The 12,234-nt window shown below is 38.1% G+C and overlaps 1 protein-coding gene across 1 annotated transcript in view; it reads right to left on the reverse strand.

The window, feature by feature from the left end:
• B4GALNT3 (beta-1,4-N-acetyl-galactosaminyltransferase 3) overlaps positions 1-12,234 on the reverse strand; it is a 98,573-nt gene that overhangs the window by 31,213 nt on the left and 55,126 nt on the right. Inside the window, exons 2-3 of the mRNA XM_063308865.1 lie at positions 3,842-3,933; positions 1,574-1,651 (exon numbers count right to left, since the gene is read on the reverse strand). Of these exons, the coding sequence (XP_063164935.1) occupies positions 1,574-1,651; positions 3,842-3,933 (170 nt within the window). The remainder of the gene's footprint in view (positions 1-1,573; positions 1,652-3,841; positions 3,934-12,234) is intronic.

Here is a 12,234-nt window from a genome sequence, read left to right on the forward strand (position 1 = left end):
GAAGCTGGCACAGTGCAAAGCAAAACTCTGGCCTCTATATTTTTATTTACAAAAATATCTCTGGGCTCAAAATAGATCCATAGGCAATCTTAGTCAGTTGTAGCACAGTGAATTAATTGGAAATTGCCAAACCCTAACTCCATAACAATTTTTTGAAGCACCCACAAATTGCTTCCAAAACTAAAAATATTCTGAAATAACCCCAAAATTGCTTATCTCTGGCCTGCAGCCTGCTGAATAAATACTGCTTTCTTTAACAGAACCTTGGATAAATATGAGAACTCAATTTCACTTACAGCTTAGGAGATGAAGATTCCCTTTCAAAACTCCCAGTTTAACTCGGATGGCTTCTAAGTTGTTCCAGTGCTGATCTAAGTACTAAGAAAAATTCTGACCTTAAAGGTTGTTATATAAAAGGTCAGGTATAATTTGCATAGTTTTTGAAACATGCAGGATATTGAACTATGATGAAGGAAGTCTTTACAGGCAGCTAGATTAGACTTCTCTAATCTGATGTTCAATACATCTGGTGGGACTTGGTTGGAGAATGCTGATCTAGAATATTATGAGAGCAAGCTTTGAAAGTGAACTGAAATCCACAGTGGCAAAAAAGACATGTAATATTCAAGGTTGATGGGTGGGAAATTAATGTAAAGTATAGACCATGCTTTCCGCAGCTGTGGCCCCAAATGCGTTGGGACTGTAACTTCCAGAATTCTGAGCAAGCATAGCCAACTGGTTGCAATAAAACCATTTTGAGACAATACATCTGCAAATGTATGAATATTTACTTCCAGTCTTTTAACCAATCACAAAATACTAGAAAGAGGATGGACTCCCAGCTACTCTGGGCGGCACATAAATTATCTTGCTCCAAAGTATGTTTACTTTATACACTGATGACCTTTCAATGTCAGTCTTTTCTCCTAATTTTCTACACCCCAAAATTGCTAAGTGGCAAGAAGAGGGGGAAAAAATCTCAACATCTTTCATCACAGTTGCTTTGGGCTACAAAACACGTTGAGGTCTGTTTTTATATATAAATCAGCCGGAAACACACAGCTTTTGTTCAAAGTATAACTCCAAAGTGAGATTAAAACAATTGCCTATTCCCTTCCTGGCCTCTTTTTAAGTAATAAGATTCACTATGTAATAAAATACTTAGACAAGTGGGGAGAAAACAAAGGTATCACAGATCTCCCTGTAAGTAGTTTGTGAAGAAATATGCATTGTTCATGTAAACTATAAAGCACTGCAAATGTTAACAGAAAACTAAAATGAAGGAACAAAACAAACAAGCCGTATAACCAGTGGAATTCAGTTATCTTGTTATTGGTAAAAAAAGCTGAACTAGTAACCACTGGGGAGAAGAAGGATTTCTGTAGGTGGAACATGAATTAAGATCACTTGGAGGGACTTTATTTTTCTTTTTGGATTGTATTAACCATGTTCTCCAGAATTTCCAGTTTGTACTTCTGCCCATATTTCCAGAGACAACTTAATAGCTAGGAGAATTTTGTATATCAAGTTGTATATAGTGTAGTTAGGAGATTTTTTAAAAATATATATTAACCTCAGGTAGCCTGGAAGCAGTATTGTCCAATGCTGCAGAACTGGTCCTATTGCTCCAGCTTCTTTGGTGTGTTTGATTCTAAATTCATCAGAGGGAGAAACAAAACGAAAACACTGAGTATGAATAAAATGAATAAAAAATCCTGTGGTCATTACAGGCCCAACTATTCTAATCCTGATGAAATAGGAATTTTTTTAGAAAGGGAACCCCTTCTGTTTCTTGGAAATGTTTTGGCTAGGTTTACCCAACATGCAAAATGTTAAACCTAGGATAATGAGACATAATTACTAAACCATATTAAGGCTTAATGTGATGGCTTAATTGATACAGCAAGCTAAGAAACTATCAAATGCCATTTTAGCTTCATTTAGTACACTGTGAGAACTCAGCCACTGATTTGAAAGGGACCCTGGAATTCATCTAATCAACTTGATCAAATCTGGGTCTGCAATCTAGGATGATTCTACAGCATTCCTGAGAGATGATTGTCTTGCTTCCTCCCAATGAAGAAGAGCCCATGATCTTAAGAGGTTGTTCTTCTACTGTCAGAGGGTTTCTCTGTCACTGTTGGGATGCTTCTTGCAATATTTAGCTGAAATCTACTTTCCTGCAATTTTCATTCCTTAACGCTGCCATCTGGAATACCTTAGAGACATTTCTCCTCAATTATTTATATTACATATAATATTATACATTTATTTGTATATAATTTCATCTTAATTTTGAGCAAGTGAGTGTTCCAGCTTATCAAGATTGTTTTGGATCCTGGTTCTGCCTTCTAAACTATTAATCAACTTCTACATTTGTGTAAATTGCCAATTTGATAAACAACTCAACTACATCATCATCCAGATTCTTCATTAAAATACTGAACAGCACAGGGCCTTGGATTGCGCCCTATGAAACTGCTCTAATTACAGTATTAGGAAGTTTTGACTGGAATCTGCCTTCTAGCAACTAAATATATTATTCTGCATTCTGGAATGAGAGAAAATTGGTCTGGTGTGACATTCTTTGACATATACAGTATTTCCTCAAGGTTAAACTTAGCTATCTTCCTAGATCTTAGTTTCATCTTTCGTTATGCTTCTCTGAAGCTCTTCCAGTTTCTCTAGATCCTTCCCAAAGTGTGGTGCCCAGAATTGGACAAAGTACTTGAGGTAGTAACTGGCCAACGCAAACTGAAATGGAGTTACTACTTTCTGTGATTTGGAAATTATACCCTATTATAACCCTAAAATGTACTTTCCCTTTTTTTTCCCTCCAGCCATATCACATTACTGGCTTATATTTAATTTGCAATCATAAAATCTTTTTTCACAAGTACTATGACGAAGCCAGATATCCCCCCTCCTATGCCTGTGTATTTGATTTTTGTTTCCTCCTCCTTTCATCCATACATGAGCATTTTTAGTCTCATCTCAATTAAGTGCCCTGCACAGCTAAATTAGCATGTTTAATCATCCATTGGTCATTTTCAGTTTTCATGGAACACAGTTTGCAGTTGTGCCATCAGCATTTCAGTTTTTAGAATCCCTCATTTGCAAACTTGTCATGCTTTTTATCCTCTGTTTTATCTTGGGAGATGGTGGCCATAAATTAAGTATGCTGAGCATTGAAATGCTCCATTCTTCTCTGAAAATCCTGCCTTATGTTTGGAACCTGAGCCAATTGTCTTTGGGCAAATGCAAATACAACTACCAGCTGCTAACTCTGGTTAGGCTTCTTCCTTCTATCTTTGCTACAGTTTAGGCAACTAAAAGGAAACAAGAAGAAGGTACTTCATTCATTTTGAGGTGTAGCCTAAAAAGCTGGGAAGCAAGAAAATACCTTCCAGCAAAATATATCTGTCTTCTCAAACTCATCCATGATGACTTAAACCTAGTCTGAAAAGTCTAGAAACGACTTGTGCCTGGGCTTTGTAGCAAGGAATTGCTCACTTTAGGCCCCTGCCAGAATTATGTGATGTGTGATCATTACATAATAGCCATAAATGGGAGCCCTGTGCAACTATTTTAGTTGCATCCAACAGAGGAAGTTGAGTTTTACCTGTTTAATGTGTCTATGATTCCTTTTTTTTTTTTGGTAATAACTTTAAATAACAAACCAGGATTATATTCGTATTTCCACTGAATACACCCATTGTTATATTTGTTGGATGTGTTTTTTTAATGCACAGTTTTATTGACATACTCCAAAACTGAATCTCTTTAAGAACATTTCTTAATCTATATAAAGCTCTTGAGTTGTCTTGACCTGAAAGCTTACCTTCACGGGTAAATAGACCTGAAGATTTGTCTCAACTCTTGGTTTGTTTTGGTGTTCCAGTGCTCTTGCCAGTTCACTCCAGCTTCCATATCCTGCACAGACAAAGAAAGTACTGAAATAAAATTTCTGGTTAAAAAAATAATGGCAGTACAATTACTGTGGAAGTATGAATCCTTATACCCTTTTATTTGATGCAATGAAAACATGGTCCATATTCTTTTAAAGTGACAACACATAAACAAAATTGTTAAAACTTCTTCAGCTGAAGGTCTACCAATTTTACAATATGACCCTGAGTACAACCTTAGTGCCAGATAAGTGCTAATTTGGTGAAAGTCCCTTTCATATGTCAACAGATAAGGATTAAACCCTGAAAATCCTACACAACCATGGACGTTCCTAAATCTACAACAAGCTTAGGATGGTTGTTGGTAGATAAACTATAAAGGACTTAGATTGATAATACAGTTGTCTCTTGTGGAAGTCCAAATTAAGCATTTTTCTTTTTTTTTAATGCAAAAATCTCATGAGCTCACCGACGAGACTGCAGTGTTCTTACTTGAGATATTGCAAGACCTGTATCATTCAACACATATTTTTGGGTGTTTCCAACCTTGTACACATTGCTGAATATGGATCAGCAGAATATAGATATCAGGTTGTATGTAACAGTCTCTTTACAATTCTTGTTTGATTCCATGAGCTATAAACTAAAAAAAATTAAAAAGTGAAAAGCTTCCTAGTTTTCAGTGTGCATTCAATTTACATGGTTTCCACACAAAATTCCCTTTTTGGAAACTGACTGAAGGCTCTTCTCCCCTACAGCAAGTATGTTCCAGCAATTAATGAACAACAATATAGAATTAATGTACTATAATCTTTCTAGCTCTGCTTTATCATCAACTATCTAAATTCAAATAAATGAACAATTCATATGGTCTGTGAATATGGCATATGAGAGTCCTGGATTATTGGACAAGGATCAGAATCTGTTAACATGCTTTCCCTCTTAAGGGAATTGTTCCCCCAGATTGCTCCCACATATGTCTGTCTGATTGTTAGATCACCACCCAACATTTAATTCATCTGGATTCACACAATAGGCTAAGCATGGTTTCCAAAACACAATGATTGAAGCTACAACCGTGCAAACTGCATTATGATTTAGTAAATTGTATGACTCCAGCCACTGTGGCTTGTATATCCTAGTTTATTGCTTAACAAACTGTATGAACCCCTTAATATCTGTTTATTTTTTTAAAAAAATGATTAAAACAAGCCACATACCAAGTTAAAATGTGGGGAGTTCTTTGTTTGTGGCTTAGTGTATTTTGTGAAACTAATCACTGTGGTTTGTTTGGTCAACCATGGTTATCAAATCTTTTCTAAGCATGTTGTGAGAACCAATCTTAAGATTTTGAGATATGATGTCTAATATTCTCTTCCTGCAAATCTTTCAATACCTAATAAAAAGACCAAACAGAATTACACAGCTAATTATTCTAATATGAAGAATTAACTTATTCCTCCTCCTCCTCCTCCTCCTCTTCCTCTTCTCTGGGTGGGCTCTCTCTCATAAAACTGGGAGAATTAGAATCACTTAATCATGCCTGCCATCTATTATCTTTATTTTTTATGTTTTATTGATTTTATTGTAATTTCTTTTATTCTTTTGAGCCACCCAAAGTTGTTGAGAGTTAGGCAGCATACAAGTTTAATTGATGATGATGATGATGATTGGGGCTAGGAAGTTTGTCATTCAGTGTGTTGTAAGAACCCAGCCATTATATTAGCACATTGTGTAAACTGAGCCATTATGTTAAACCAAAATTTGCTTGGTTATAGCTTATGAAGGCATCAGTTGTGTTCATTTACAGTACATGTGTTCCCATCCAACAAGCCTGCTGGGCAGAGGTGAAGTTAATTATGATTAATGTTCCATATGAATTACAATTGAATCCACATATGATAGAATTAGACCAGAGATAATGGTGTATCTTAAGAAATAGGTTACATAAGATCCCTCCTCGTATTGCTACCAGCACCAAATTTCTTCCCAATTTGGAATTCTCCTGTTTATTTTAGTAACATAACTTAGTGGAATATGATGAGATTATACGTAGGCTCAGTATATGGTGTAACATTTAGTAACAAGAAAATATTTCTTATTCAACTTTAAAAAGGCCCACAGACATCTGCCTATTTCTAAACTGAGTAACAGACTTGCTCTTCATTTTAAAAAGTATTAAACCAAGTACAGATTTTTGCTCTTTTGATACACCTTTACTGATAATCTTTAGGACATACTCAGCTTGACTTTCAGAGTATTACATTTGCTTGGGAATTCAATTTAAGTAAAGTTTCAAGATTATTCTCCTGGCCAAACGAGTAACGTGGCTCCTTGTAACCTAACCACTCCAGATTATTCTGCTGTAACTATCTCTGGTCTTCTTTAATTGAAGTTATTGTTATCTAAACCAGTCACTGTGATTGCTGACAGATATACTTGGAGAAAGATTCAGCACTTTCTTCAGACATACTGTATCCTTCCAGTCAAATCTCCCAATTCTCCTTCCCTTAGCTGCCAGCCAGAGACCAGCTCCAGCCTTCTCAATTCTATCCGTTCTTCAGGATTTCAGCTTAGAGGAACTATTCTGATTTAAAATTATTTGTCATAGGGCCCTATGTTTATCAAGTGGGAAATAGAGAAAGATAACCCAGAGATTCTCATGTCCATAACACAGACATAAATGAACAATGGCTGCATTCACAACACACTTACATTAATTACCAAATTAATTCATTTCTGGGTTCACATAACAACTGAAGAATAAACCAATAAGTCTGATTTATGCAACATATTAAGCCACAAGAACAATGAATGTTAAAATTAAGTTGAGCATATTATGTGAATGTACCCCCTAGGTCTCTAAATGACCTGATTAAGCATGTTATGTGAACACAGCAAGTGAATGTCCTGTTAATGTGTGCTGTACATAATAGTAAGTAACCTATCCTGGGTTATTTGAATCTATTTACCTACTTACCATTATTTTTTTAATTTGATTTTATAACTCATGTTAACTAGTTTCTCTCTTCCTGATACATTAGGGCTATTATACCTTGGCTGCAAAACTCCAAACAACCACTGGATGGAGATAGGGGTTTCCCTGTGTTACCATCTTGCGGGTTATCTGTTGCCTGGATTTTTGCAGCTCTAATTAAGGTTACATAAATAGGATGTAGAGGCCAATAAGATTTTAGACTACCGTACAGCAGTACTAGAAGTGGAGAAATGGTGGTTCTGTTTCTTTCTGATGTGAACAGCCTATCTGTCAGGGTAGCCTTGCTCTGAATAAGACATGGACTCACTTAAAGGGTTTAAGGATTTCCGAGTTTATTGAAGCAGAATGCATACGGAGAAAAAGACGGGAATGCGGGTGTGGAATCAGGGTCTCCCGTTTATACCCCGGTGTCGGACCTTGTTCTCCTCCACCCCCTATTGTCCCCCAAGCCAGGTCCGGATGGGTGATTAGCGTTGGTATGGGTCCGATGGGTGATTCGAGCGATCTCCGACGTTCCCCTTTGTCTCCTTGCCTTCGTCCGGTGCAGGTGCGTCCCCGGGATAATGGGTGGGAGTTCCCCCGATCTGTTAATGGTTTCCAGATCCTGTCCGAGGTACGCTTCTATAGTCCTGGTGATTTATTTATGGGTTTGGGTGCTTAAGGGATGATGTGTGTGTTTAAAGGATAATGGTTATCCCTTCCTCTTTCCTGATGTGCATGTTCCCCGTTGTGATGCACTTATGCCTTGCAACGGGGAACATGACACTATCTGTATGGAAGTGTATGCAATATGGAAAATAATCAAGTAGTAAAGTCCGAGGCCTAAATCTGTGAACATGCGAAAGGTACTATACTCTCATTTTATCTATAGCTTTGTCCACTATTGGCCAATATCAGAGCCTCATGGATCAGAAAGAATTTGAAGTAACATTAAATTGCAGTTGATGTCACCCAAACGTTGTGCTGACATATCAGTTATGCACTTAAACAATTTTTGGTGATGTTATGTTTGAAGTAGAAATCCTCCAAATGGCTGTTTGTTTTTAGTTCTGTCTACACAGGCTTCAGAAAAGATAGGATGTGACTTGTCAGATTTAAGTGACAAAATAGCTCTGAGCTAAAAAACAAAAATATTGCTTCACTCAGATAATCCAGTAATTATATATAAATACAAATCAACTAGACAAGGAAAAGAACAGATTTGACAAGAAGATGCTCCTTTCCTGAGCTGAATTAGGTTAGAATACATCATTCTTTAAGAACAAAGCTTATATAGAGGTATTGTGAAGAGACTTCCAGGGGAGGTATGGTGAACTGAAGGTGGCCCTCTGAAAGCAGAGCTGACGGCTGTGGCAAAGACCAAGGTACTGGTGAGCAGACCAGTTCCTTGGAACCTCTCTGGATAAGGAGAGGACCGGAGATCAACTACATGTGCTCCAGACAGTTGCTCCACACAAGGAGACCGCAGGACAGTGGTTTTCCATGGGCTTGAGTGCCAGGAAATGACGGGATTAGCCATCTTGCTCACAACTGTGGCAAAGACTTTTAAAGGACACTAAGTTTGCAAAACCTCACTTTCTAATCATTTAGATTAGAAATTTTTAGAAATTGCTCATTAAGTACTTCTAAGCTGTTAGAGACCTTTGGAATGACACGTTTGAAAACGCCAGGCGAGTCTGCCTTCAATCCTGAACAAAAGAACATTTTAATCGTAAGCTTAAGGATTTAAAGAAGCTGAAATAAACAGCAAAAAGCTAAATAAGAGTGATCTTAGAAAATTATAAATGGACTAAGGGTCCAGATAAAATTGGAATATTGAAACTTTTACAGTAAGATTTTGGAATTAGTTATAAAGAACAAACATCTTCTCATGGGAAATAGATTCTGTTTTGGTTTTTACAAGACAGTAACATAGATAAGCAATTTTATGATTTTACAAACTGGACACTACAGGGTACTAAAGATTTTAGGTAGAGGAAAGATATACAGGCCTGTAAGATGATGCAAAACCTTATGACAATAAAAATACTGAAGGAGACTTTTAAAGAATGGAATCAGAAAATAGTAGCCACAATATCAACAAAGTCAGTAATGATGTCTGCTTCTATGGATAGACTATGTCCAAAAGATGTTATTGAAGACATGTCAGCTGTTATCTGATTAGAGATGGTATCAAAAGTGGATTTATAACTGACAGGCCAAGAGAATGACTTGGAAAAGGATGATTCACTGGATCTGCAAAAGAAACTGATTGAAGTTTTAAAATGTAGAAGGGAAATACAAATGACAAACCAAGAGAGTGACCTGGATAATTTTTTCCCATTGGTTTTACAAAAAAGGCTTGTTAAAACCTTGAAGAACTCTGGGGGCCTACTCAGAGTGATGGGACAAAGAAGAAATGAAGAGAAATTGAATCCTACGACAATATCGGGAAGCCCTTCGGACGGTCACTTGTGCCCTTGTTATCTCCCATATAGACTATTGCAATGCGCTCTACAAGGGGCTACTTTTGAAGAGTATCTGGAAGCTTCAGCTGGTCCAGAATGCGGCCACGTGGGCTATTTTTGGCGCCCCTAGAAGGGCGCACATAACACCTTTGCTACGTGAGCTGCATTGGATACCAGTTTGCTTCCGGGTCCAATTCAAGATGTTGGTTATCACCTTTAAAGCCCTACATGGCATGGGACCGGGTTACCTGAGGGACCACCTCTTCCCCGTATCATCAGCCCGTCCCACCCGCTCATGCAGAGAGAGCATGCGGCGGACCCCGTCAATAAGAGAATTCCATCTGGCGGGGTCCAGGAGGTGGGCCTTCTCAGCAGTAGCGCCCGGCCTTTGGAACATCTTGCCCCCGGAGGTGAGATTAGCCCCATTGCTCCTAGCCTTCCAGAGGAAGTTGAAGACCAGGCTTGGGGCAGGGAGGAGAATTGACATATTTGGGGTTGGCTAGTGCCTTAAAGTGCCCCTCCTACATAATGATTGAAGAGATCATAGCCATCTGGATTTTATGAGCTGGGGTAGTTAAGAAATCGTTTTAGTTTTAATGGGATTTTATTAGAATTTTATCGTATATTTATTAGAATTTTTATCGTATATTTATTCTATATTGTAAACCACCCAGAGTCCCTCCGGTCGGAGGAGATGGGTGGTGACAAATTTGATAAATAAATAAATGAACTAAAGATTAAGAGTGTTAGAAGTAAAAAGAAGGAATATAAAGTCAGTTTATTTGATCAAAGTAAAATAAGATACTTCTGGCTACCCTTTATGGACTTTCTGCTGACATTAGGACTGAAAAGATGATGCAAAATTCGAACAGCTTGCAAAATTCCAGAAAATTTAACAATTGGCTGTCACCAGTTGGTATGAACTGGCTCCAACACACTACTGTCTATATCCCTTTTATCTGTGTCTTCTAGAAACTGTTACCAGCCATTTCTTGACCCTTCCTGGAGATATAGAGGACAAGAATGAGGATGTAAGGGAAAGTAGAGGAAGAGAAACTCTATCAATTCACCTAAAACAATTGCATAATACGTTAGTAAGAAGGCCAGCGTGATATCACGGTCTAGAACTGCAAAAACAGGCCCAATTCCCCACTCAGTCATGAAGCTCACTAGCTGACTCTGAGGTAGTCCCTATGTTTCAGTGTAATCTATCTCAGAGGGTTGATCTGAAGATAAAATTGAGGAAAATACTGGATCTGCTGGGCAGAAATTGGAAGAATAGTATAACATAGATATAACAAATAATATGAATACGAAGTAAAGTAAAAAATAATTTCATTCTTGGTTGACTACCTGGAGATTAACTAATGGCTGATACATCATCCAGTCCAGGTATTATTGCAGAATCATAGAGTTGAAAGTGACTCCAGAGGTCTTCCGTGCAACCCCTTGCTCAGTGCCAAAATCTGCTAAAGTCTTTGTTTGAAGATCTCCAGTGAAGGGAGTATGCCACTTCATTAGACAACTGTTTCCACTGGTTGACAGTTCTTGCCACCAGAAAATTCCCTCTAATATCCATCCTGAATCCGCTTTCCTGTAGTTTAAAGCCATTCCTCTATTCAGTGTCTCCCCTTTATTCATGTTTATTCTCATTCATTATTGCAACATTCAACACCCCACATTGGGTTCTGACCAGGCACCTGTGTGAAAATCAAATGCATTGTCCTTGGAAATTACGCCATATTGAATCAGACTATTGGTACATCTGGCCTGGTATTGTTGATACTATGCAGCAGTGCCTTCAACACCTTCCAGCAGATATCAGAATTTCCAGCAGGAGTGAGAACAAAATATTCATTACAGTCTTTGACCAGCAATTGTGGTGGGAGTCTTTTCAGCCTACTCAGAGACACCAAGAATAGACCTTTGTATTCAAAATACGTGTTCTGTTGCTGAATTACAGCCCATCCCTTCTTCTAAATGCTAAGCTTATTTATTCCTGAGAAGCAAAGGCACACACAGTTCTTTCCAGCAACAGCAGTGACCTGATGCCTCTCTGCAGCCTAGTCAGAGTTCTCTCCAGATGGATCAAGGAAGTTCAAAAGAATGCCAAGCTTGATTCTGCCACTGCAGTCCTAGTAGTAAACTTAGAGGTAACCAGGCTGTTAGACACTGCGGTGGTTGCAATGAGAGCCACATCATCTTGTGTGCAGATGGGGGGACATCAGCCACAGGATGGGAAGGGATTAGTTGGGGCAGATTCCAGGGCAGTACCAGGTGTGCCCCAATCTTAAGATTGCCACGATAGCTTCTGCGCACCCCCCAGGCATTGTGGCCAGAGGGATTGCAGCTGGGGGTCCCAGGTACAGCAAAGATGCTCTGATATGGCAGAAATATTGGGTGGAAGAACTTATCAAAAAGGTATATGGGGGGGCGGATACCTTTGAGCACAAATATTTCAATTTTGGCTTGCAGAACCTGAGGATTCTCTCTAAAGTATGTATTGGAGCACATGTTCCAAATATATATTCTGTTTGCAGTTCTGCCCAATACAGAGTTTTTGCAGTTTCCCCTAATATAACGCACTTTCATTCATAGGTCCATTTACTTTACAGAATTTCCCTAAAATACTTTTAAAAAATGGCAAACCATGTAGTAAAACACAGAGATTACTATTGCTATTTATTATTTTATGGTCAAAGACTAAAAACAAACATACTGTATAATGTTACGCTTAACCAAAAATCAAGTGTTAAAAGAATACACTAAAATATTAGGTTTTTTTATTTCTTCCTAGTGTTTTTCCCGCAGGTGCAGGGTCTGCTTTTTTTGATCAACCGAATGTTGATCTGTTGGTTGTGAGAGGAATTGACCAACCGGC

This window comes from Candoia aspera, chromosome 7 (genome assembly GCF_035149785.1).
Source record: "Candoia aspera isolate rCanAsp1 chromosome 7, rCanAsp1.hap2, whole genome shotgun sequence".
NCBI lineage: Eukaryota > Metazoa > Chordata > Lepidosauria > Squamata > Boidae > Candoia > Candoia aspera.